Source organism: Dipteris shenzhenensis, chromosome 24 (assembly GCF_047967505.1).
Source record: "Dipteris shenzhenensis isolate YYH24624 ecotype China chromosome 24, Dip_SZ_1.0, whole genome shotgun sequence".
Classification (NCBI taxonomy): domain Eukaryota; kingdom Viridiplantae; phylum Streptophyta; class Polypodiopsida; order Gleicheniales; family Dipteridaceae; genus Dipteris; species Dipteris shenzhenensis.
The window spans coordinates 43537477-43548108 of record NC_141619.1 but is presented as its reverse complement, the minus strand read 5'-3'; the positions used below and the strand labels follow the sequence as shown (position 1 = coordinate 43548108).

The 10632-nt window shown below is 41.5% G+C and overlaps 1 protein-coding gene across 2 annotated transcripts in view; it reads right to left on the bottom strand.

Annotated features, from left to right (window-relative positions):
* Positions 1-1680: 1680 nt before the first annotated feature.
* Positions 1681-10632, bottom strand: part of LOC147886631 (Putative methyltransferase family protein) — a 30145-nt gene continuing 21193 nt past the window's right edge. For both annotated transcript variants that reach the window (XM_087395707.1, XM_087395708.1), the window contains exons 6-7: positions 6065-6149; positions 1681-2023 (exon numbers count right to left, since the gene is read on the bottom strand). In XM_087395707.1, coding sequence (XP_087251833.1) covers positions 1882-2023; positions 6065-6149 — 227 coding nt within the window. In that variant the 3' untranslated portion in view covers positions 1681-1881. The remainder of the gene's footprint in view (positions 2024-6064; positions 6150-10632) is intronic.

Genomic DNA, 10632 nt, shown 5'->3' with positions numbered 1-10632 from the left:
TAGAGGAGACTCGAGGGAACATCAACAAAGTCCATTGCTCTTCCTCTCTCCATTTGAGATTGTCACACACTCCTCCCTTTGCCTAATTGGTATGCCTTGTATGATTGTCACAATGATATGGTTGGATCCCCTCTTCAATATCCTGCCCGAATCTTTCAAGGGTGCTCAAAAGGTTACACATGCAAGGCGATGGGCCTTGAGGACCCCCATACACTATGAATTTTTAGGTTAGGTACCATGTGACATTAGACCTAGCAAAACTATTAAGACCAGAGCCACATGACACAAATCCAAAAGTCATGCCACATATGGTAAGCCCCTCCACCCATCCCCAAAAAATCTTGAGCATATGGTAAGCTCCAAAAACTCATGCCGCATATGGGGGTCTGACCCATACTGTATTAAAGTCTAAGGACCCTCATATGTAGCGTGTCTGGTGCCATGTGGACTAGATGTAACAGTGGTATGAATCTATGATGGTAGTCCACTCACACCATGAGTTGTGACAAGTGGCAGGTGCTTGGTTTAGTTTCAGTCAAAGAAAAGGATGTGGTGTTGTGAGGTGGAAACCTATTGTGCAGTAGCAACCAAATCCTAAATTCATAAAAACAAGTGGGTGGCTCTCATGGGTATTGGATGGCCCATGGTGGTGGCTAATGTATGCTAATGCACATCCATGCTCGATGGCAATAGCACGGATTTCATGGGTTATAAGAGTCACAATGGCAATTGTCAACCACCACTCGATTATGGAAGAAATTAGACTATAGCTATAGTACCCAATCATCATAACGACAAGAATCTTATGGATGTAGGTTCGATATATATTGATAATCACTATGAATCATGGAGGTGCACGATCAAGCAACCACCAACACAAATATTAGGATATGGGTCGGTTAGCCTCGTGTAATGGGTGATTTTGGCCTAGGCGAGGGGATCGTTGTGCATAGGCCTCTTGCCCTTCTTGATGGCTTAAAATATATAATATTGCAAGCACGCACCTCCTTGATGTCTTAAAATATCCATCTTTGCATGCGCGTATGTGGATGTGTGCATGCATGGATGCATGTGCATGTGCATATGTACCTTAAGACTTTTGCATGGATATTATCCTAGAATAAATTTTGTGGTGATGTCATCTCAATCTCACAAATGAGGTGAAGCACAATGCAGATGGTTCTGTGAACAGATACAAGGCAAGATTAGTTGTCAAGGGGTATGTACAGACATATGGCATTGATTATGAAGAAACATTTAGTCCAGTTGCAAGGATGGCAACTGTAAGAGTAGTCATTGCTATGGCTGCATCAAAGGGATGGTCTTTACATCAGATGGATGTAAAGAATGCCTTCTTGCATGGTGATTTGCAAGAAGAGGTCTTTATGGAGTAGCCACCAAGTTATGTTCATGCTGTTCATCCTGAGTTTGTTTGCAGGTTGAAAAAAGCCTTGTATGGCCTAAAGCAAGCACCTAGAGCATGGTCCGACAAGATAGGATAGTATCTTGTCACTATTGGCTTTCAGATTTCTAAGGTAGATTTCTCACTTTATGTGAGAAAAACAAAGAAAGGTATTATGCTACTTGTCAATTATGTTGATGATTTGCTCATGCCTCATAGGAGCTATTCATAAACTAAAAACAACACAAATCAAACTTTCTCATGGAAAAGAAGCTAGCTAAAGAAGCCCTTCGACAAGACTAGCTTGAGTTTATAAAAAATGCAAGTAACATGCTACACACATTCTTACTTTGCTATAAGAGGTAAAATACAAAATCCTTGAGTTGTAATGCAATTCACATTCATTTGAACAATCATAGCATCTTTTTCCACAATATTACTAAGATACTAATTTCAACATTACATGGTCAAGAAGAGAATTATGTAGCTTTTAACTCGACTAATTCTATTGAGCTAGAGATTGTTGAGATTTTTGTCAATGGCAAAATCCCATGTGCATCTACAAGTTTTATACATTGTAGCTTCCATTTTGCCAACAAGAACTCAATGGTTCGATGCCCGCTGCAAAAAGCAAACCATTACGACTAAGCTCTTTTCATCCTTGCTATAACTTGGAAGAGTAAGAATTAAGAATTACAACTGAGAAGGCATGTTCAAGGATTTGATACATCAAATACCAGTAAATATTTTTTACTTCATTTTCTAAAGCCAAAAATGTATAGTACTCCATAGAGTTTTGAAGGTAAACAACTATAGAACAAGCAACTTGTGTAAGAAACAAAACGCAATTATGGCTCAAAAGGCATGTTCAAGGATTTGATACATCAAATACCAGTTTGTGTAAGATGGCACATAGGTTATTCTTTTTTGTACCCAAAAGAACAAATCTTATGATAAGATTAAGATGCAGACCCTCTCCCATACTTAGATTATGTTGAACTTACATGACATCTATATAAGCAAGTTAGGTAGTGAATAAAGCATGGTTGCACATGTTCATCCCATGCAAGGATACAGAAACCAAAGGGATACCAAAAAAGAAAGAATTCACTTGACAAATCGTCTTGAGATTTTGTTATTTTATCTTGGGCTAGGACCCTAGGAACTATCCTCAAACTTCAAAGGACAAATTGATGGGTCACTACCCTCCTCCATGCACTCCCATATGAAAGATGATGATTTTCAAAATGTTTCATGGATGGATGAGGTTCCTCGCAACGAAATTCTATTCTAGCTTGTTATGGCACTTGCTCCCACCTAGGGTGAGTTATGCCAACCACAATGCCCTCAATCTTGTATTTGCATTTGTTGCTTTGGATTTTGGTTCAATAGATGAGAGATAGTATTGAATGTTTCATACTAAGCCACGAAATAGGAGCTCATCCTAACATACAATATTTGGTAATGCTATGTTCCTCTCAGGACATTCAATTCTCAAGCATTATTGGAGCAATTTCAAATTCACCATGTCAACAAATCCACTTGCACTGCTACAATCTTACTTCCATTGCTAGAAAGAAATACTAAAGCACATAAAGATTATTCTTTATGGGACTAATGGGGAATCTTCTGAATTAAGAAAACAAATGTATCTCCTGAACAAGAAAAAGAAGCTTTAGGATCGTAGTGCTAAGAAGATGGCCGAGGAAACATAAATACCCCGTGGCCTGAACCCTACAGGTTCAATCAATGGCAAGCCAAATTCAATCGACCATCTATGTATCCACTTGGTTCAAAAAGAAATTAGATATTCTCAAATCTTCATTATGGGTTAAACATACCATTCAAGACATATACTACGTACACGCTTCACACCATACAAAGCTTTCTAGAATTTGTACACTTTATGCTCTCATCCATAAATCAAAAAACATTTGGCTACTACTCATAAACCTCTTCCTTAAATCCACCATTTAAGAAGGTATCTTTTGACATCATTTTCCTGTACACCATTGAAGGCATATACTGCATGCACACTTCACACCTTATAGAGCTTTCTAGAATTTGTACACTTTATGCTCTCATCCATAAATCAAAAAACATTTGGCTACTACTCATAAACGTCTTCCTTAACTCCACCATTTAAGAAGGTATGTTTTGACATCATATTCCTGTACAAACCCCTTGGCTAGCTAGGAGATGGCCTTGTGCTTTTCAATCGTCTCATCTACCAAGTATTTTATCATCAATTTTTTAGGTTTTGAATCATCCATCAAAGTAACCACAAGAGTAAGATGACATCCTTTTGTGCTCTTCAACACGCGCTAGCCAACCAAGCTCTAATCCATCCAGAGGAACAATTTGAGTATTGCCTATTATTCTCATCTCAGGATTTAAAACGAATGTTATTGCTCTAACAAACAATACATTAAAGAATTATTTTGATGGCGTTGCAGAACCAACATTGTCAATAGTAGTCCTATCTATTTTTGCTTGAAGCATGCATGGCCAAGAATCTTGAGAAAGAATGCATGTATGCCAAACAGCTAGGACACAATACAATAAGACAACAAAACCAGTGATTGAGGAGGCTTATGATATCATCCCATGTGAAATGGACCGAAAGGTGCAACCTATAGTTCAACAAGTTATTTACAAACACTAACCCAAATACTACCCAAAAATTACAACAGCCGAAAAGATGAAAGCTACCACCAGACAAACAACCAAGTCTACCCAAAATCACAAAGGCCTGGTGGAACTAGTAAACTCTTAGTTTGGCTACAAGATTATAACCTCAACCATAGGAAAAGACCACACCCTCACCAATGGACTAGAAGAAGGGCTCAAGCCATTCATTGGAGCAAAGAAATAGATGTGGGGCATGCACGAGGAATTTGACACAATCAAGCATTGCCAAAAGGATGCCAAGCTATCTCTCACAAAGTGGATCTACACAGTAAAATGTAAACCAAATAGAAGAATTGAAAGGTACAAGAAAATCCTTATTGCATCTAGATTCATATAGTGAGAAGGGGTATAGAGTAATATCAAACCCTTTTTCTCCAAATACAATACCACCACACTTTTGCACTTACGACAAGAATCAAAATACTACAATCAATTGAACTACCTCCTAGGATGGACCATCTCCATTTTTCAATGAACTTGGATGGGATCTCAATCAAATAGATGCCATAACAGCATTGATACATGGCAAGCTACTTGCAAAATACTACAATCGATTTAACTACTTCCTTGGGTGGGATCATTTTCTTTTTTCAATGAATCTTGGCCAGGATCTCGATCAAATAGATGCCATAACAGCATCGATAGAAGGAAGGCTACTTGATAAAACAAACAATGACTTAAGTCAATGAAGCAAAGAAAAGCACATTTGTAAGTTTAACAAAACTCTCTATCGCTTGAAACCATCCTCAACTTGGTACCAAATGTATGTATGTATGTATCGATAAGATTGACTCCTTCAACAATGGATTGACGTGTGTATGTGTGTGTGTGTGTGTGTGTGTGTGTGTGTGCATGCGCGCGTGCGTGCACACATGTACACACGCATGCACACTCACACACACACCGTACATGTACACACTTTTTTTTTTGTGAAACTAAGAACATTATCGTACATGTACACACACACACACACCGTACATGTACACACACACACCGTACATGTACATTGAAAAGTTATCCCTTCCGATAACCGAGCGACTCAAATGCCTTCTCCTCATATGGGGGGCTTACAAGTAGAGTTAGCTAGTTTTGGCATACCTTTACTCATAAATTAGTTTTGTGTTTAGATTTGTGATGTTTACTTTGTTAAGTACTAGACTCTACGTAATTTTACAAGTTATAGGAAAATTTTTCGGGTCATACTCCTGGTTAGTCACCTTCTCTCCTATGTTGTAGACAACCTTAATCAAACTCCATCTTGAGAGGGAGGAGGTATTTAATATTCTATTTTCTTCAGCCGACACAAGCAACGAAGGATCAAAAGGGTAACCTATGTTGGTAAGTTTGAACCACTGACTCATCATGAGGCAATTGCCAGGATTATTGAATCTGATTAATAACTTCAAAATTGACCATATTCAGAAATTGGACCCTTAGAGAGGCCATCATCACCAACACAAAGATCACCCATATTGGATATATCTCGCCATGCCTAAAGACCTTTTGAACTAGCAAGATATATCTCGCCATGCCTAAAGACCTTTTGAACTAGCAATGGTGATGACTTCTCCTTTACATACCAATGCACACTTCTAATATCACAAGGCATGTTGATTACTCACCTATCAAAAACCATGACTCTCATAGGCTGGAGGGAACCACTAAAAAGGAGTTATTTGGCCATAGAATTATTACATCCACCGTAGCAAAAGTCAATCTTTAGCTGATGCATAAAACCACTAAAATATTTCCTGCACATCATTGTTGTTTGGAATGCAAGAAGCAATAGTTTCCTCTCACCTATTAAGTTTATCCCGTTAAAATGTTAAGCAGCCTCTCCCATCGTAGTTACCATTTTTTAACAACCAATACAATTCCTCCAAAAGAAAGTCTCATTTTAGGATACGCTTACTTTATACATTTATATTTTGCAGAACAAGTGATTGCAATGGTTCAAATTTGAAAAACTACCTGCGAGGTTCGTAAGCTGTAATGAAAACACCCTGCGGCTTGTCACGGAGTAGAAATGCCACTGTTGCAAAGATATCATCGAAATCTGGATTTTACATCGAAGTCCACAATTAGATAAAGGGATAACATGAAGCAATAGCAAACGGTGAGTACCAACTCTCCACAAACTTAGCATCGACAACAGTCCTTAGTATAACAATACCCTTAATGATGTGATAGATTTAGAACATAATTATCAATTTATTTACTTACTTCTGGCTACTACTTCCAAAAACATGGACACTTTTAAAACGCAAAGACTAAACTATATGTTGTCACTTTTCTCTCATTTCCAAGTTCCAAGGTTCTAGTCACCTACAAGGTTAGATGTTGGTCATAGTAGAGTGTTCAAAATTATAGCATAGAGCCTCCAGTCGTATTTCGCTTGGATATACACGCTAAGGGTGGAGAGAATATTGCACATTTAGCTCAGTTGTAGGTTTTAGGAAAACGTTGCAATGTTCAAAAAGGGATAGGGTTGAGGAGTAGGGAGCTTGTCTCCTTCATGGATCAAAGGGGATAAGGTTGAGAAGTCTAATCTAGGAGTTTTAAGGGTTGCAAGAGTAGGAGAGAAGGATTGTGAAAGTAGAATGAGGTTGGAGTTAGAAAGTCTTAGAATTTAGACCGTGGAAGTTTCTTAAGCAGCCCAAAAATTGCATGAAGTCACAAACATAGAGGATCGGCATTTGTATCACATGAAATAACGGCGAGATAAAATAGCAAAAGACATAAATGCCCATAACTTTCTCCCTGCCAATCGTATGATTCTCAAAATGAAGAACCGGCACAGTAAATGTCTAAGTGACTCCTTTATTGAAAACACAAGGCTGGCTGCTCACCTCGACTAACTTTGTTGCAGGTTTACAACATAGATGGCAACTCAACTATGGACCTATGAGCAGATGCTTGTTGGAGATGTCATAGCCAAAGAGTGTGTGAGATGTGTTGTGTTGGTGTGTTGTGCTAGAGATCTAGTAGTGGTTTGATGTGTGAGTGCCATGTGTGCACTTGCCTCTCTCTCTCACTCTCACCATGTTTCTAACATGGTATCAGAGTAGGTCAGCCCTGCACTAACTCGCCCTGCCACGTCATCATCTTCGCCACCCTAACCCTAGTTCTGCTCAGCTCCTTGTGCAGCCGCCTCTAGCTGTCTCTTTCTCTCGCCTCATTTCTGCTTCTAGCTGCCTCTTCTTACAGTCATTTGCATCCGTCTCTGCCAGCCCACAGCCCGCCTCCATTGGCACCCTCATTTGAGAGCTACTCGAGCTTTGGGTGCTGTTCACGGCCTTTATTACTTGCTGGTCGGCAGTTCCTGCAAGAGGCGCCTGCATGTGTGGAGGTTTTCAATGCCCAAAACACTCTTTTTGCTATTGCTGTGTAGTCGGGCACCTGACAGCATTCTCTGCAGTATTTCGAGGCCTTTGAAGGCATTTTCGAGCAGTCTCTTGGCTTCCAGCATATCTGCATCAGCCGCCTTTCACACAGACAACCTGTTTTTACACTTCGGAGTGCCCTGATGAGCCGTTTTAAGGATTTCAAACCTGCTGCAGCACTCAGTTCTGCATTTCGGGACATCACTTGCTGCTCTTTGATTCAGATTCACATTTGGAGCACCACCAAACATCTATATCTTCCCTTTTGCACACAAGGAGTTTGCTGTTGTGTTTTGAAACCTGAGACCAGCCCATTCCTTTGCTGCTTCTTCATCTCAGCTTGCTGCCCGCCTTCACGAAGGCCTTTTCCATCATGACTTCGTTGTCTTCTAGTTCCTTGCTCATGGAGAAGTTCAAGGTGGATGGTTTTCCCACATCGCAAACCAAGATGCAGCTGCTCCTTATGCGCGAAGGAGTTTGGGATGTTGCTGAGGACGACAAAGTTGATACACTTGATCAGCAACAACGCAAGCTTTGGAAGCAGCAGAATGCAAAAGCCATTGCCCTCATTGGTCTTTTCTTGGCCAACTCTCTCATCCATCGTGTAGACTTCAAGTCAACTGCTAAGGTGATTTGAGATCTCCTTGAGACGTTATTTGGTAATAAAATCAGCAACTCCAAAGTCTTTTTGAAGCTCAAGATCTATGGTTTTAAAATGGAAGAGAGTGACGAGTTGAGTGATCATGTAGCAAGGTTTCAATCTCTTGCTCAATAACTCTCAAGTTTGAAAAGCGCACCTGATGATGAACATAAGATGGCTGTCCTTATGAAGAGTATGCACGGGATACCATGCTTTGAGGAAGCTCTTTAAGTACTCCGCCTTGCCACTACCATGTTTGATGATATGGTGGCTTTACTCGTTGAGAAGGTCTGTCGTAACAAAGAAGCCATTCTTGCCTCTCTTGGTAATCAAGCATTTGCTTCCACAAGCAAATGGAAGACCCACAAGAATATTCTTTGGAGGTTTTGCAAGAGGAAAGGACATATTGAGGCTCATTGCTTCAAGAAGGAGCAGGAACAAGAAAAGCACCATGCCGATCTTCTTGCTGAAGAACAGGCCAAACCTAAAGAGCCCCCAGAGAAGATACATGCAGCTACAGCTACGGTTCACGACCTCTCTCTTGAGGAGCCATATGACTCAGGTTGGGGTTTCTAGGCCCCATATGCTGGTGTGTTAGTGTTGTGGTCAATAAAGGTTCTCAGCCTTGAGTTGTCCCTCTAAAATGAATGTATTTGGAGTCAATAAGAGGTACTCTGCCTTGGGTTGTCCCCCCAAAATGAATGTATTGTCTTTTACTTTGGTATCATGGTATTGACCACCCAGTTCAAAGTAAGGGGGGGTGACGAGTGATGGTTTGCCCTTGCTGGTCGCAAGCTGACTAAGAAGTCACTATCACACGGGAGGTGTTGGATAGTTGGACTTGCTCTTTGCAGTATTGCCGTAGAGGGCGGATTGGTCGTTGTGTTTGGTGTGTTGTACTAGAGATCTAGTAGTGGTTTGATTTATGAGTGCCACATGTCACCATGGGGCTTATCCCATATGTACTTGGTGCTAATATGTGTGTGTAGCCTATAAAGGCTTGTACTTCACTTGGCTGATTTGGTGATGATGATGTCACATGCACCCCTGCACTTGCGTGCAAGGTGACAACGGGCTTCATCGACAAAGTGCAAATAGTTCCTATGATGGGATATTTTGTCATACGCTATCACCCCATTATGAGCCCTCGTCCAGGGACAGTCAGGCACGAGCTACGTAGGTCAATCTCTCAGCCTTGGGTCAAGTCATAAAGTCAGTACTTGTTCACTAGTACCCATTGGAGAACAGTAGGTTAGTGTTTCCGTCTAAGGGTTCTAGGTAGGTTTAGGTCTCAGCCTAGGATAGGAGACCAGAAGGGGGCTCAGACAATGACCTCCCATCAAGGGAGAATGGGCTGGGGGAAGGGCTGCCTTTATAGGCTTCCCTATGCCCCTCCCTAGACAGCTAGGGCTAGGGAAATGAGCCCAACCAGCCAGCCAACCAGCTGACTGGCTGGTCGGCCTGTTTCGGGCTCGTTGGCTCATTCCCTACCAGCCCTACAGCCCCCTATATAAAGGGGTGGCTGCTGCCTTAAGTTCTCGTCCAGCCCCCAGTAGAAAGCCTCCTTTTCTTCCAGCCCGCTGCAGCCCTCAGTCTTCCACAGTCCCCTGCAAGACAGCAAACATTCAGCAGTCCCTAAGGGTGATCCAGGAAGGAGTTTACGCAGCACCATAGCTCAGCTCGCAGTTGAGGTTTGGGGTTCCTGTTTCAGCAGTTCTTTTTACAGTTTCTTTTACAGTTTTCTCAGCTCACTCACAGATCTTATCACTCAGCTCTCAGTTCATATCTTAGCTCTCTTTTAGCTTCCAATACTCTCACATTTCCGTCTTCCCTTCAACTCTCACACTCATGTAGCTCTGCTGCATGCCTGGGGACAACACAAGCCTGTTCAATAGCCTTGCACAATGGTCCACATCTTCCGTGTGGGCAGCATGGTCTTGGTCGAGATTTGGGTTGCTTCTCAGGCATTTGTGGGTCAGCTCTCCGTATCAAAGGGTCGTCCTCAGAGTGTTCTCTCGAGCTGTCTGAAGGAGTGTCATTTGTATTCTTTTGTAGTTCTCCAAGATATAAAGCAGATTCCTTCCTAGTTGGGGAGGGGGGCCCTCAGTGGGTACAGGGACCCAATCTGGTGTCGTCTACATTCTCTCTCTCAACCCTACTCTCTCTATCTCTATCTCTTATGGGCATACGCATACGCCTCACACAAAAGTTTAAAGGTCTTGATGCGCATTACACGATCATTCACCGTTGCATGTTACAGATGATGAATGAATGAAATCCTTTCATGGCATTGACATTTTGAGTATCACTTCTCTCCCTAGCCTCTCTCTCTCTCAATGCTCTCCAACGTTTCTACTAGCAAGAGAGATATGTGTAGGCGACTCTCATAGAAGCTGCAAGCATATCGGCTCTCGGCCTAGCCAAAGAGACGGAGCCGTGTAGCATGCATTATATATATATACTTCATAAACCACCTCAAGTCGGACCTCTATAATCCCCAAGAGACATTGATTGCC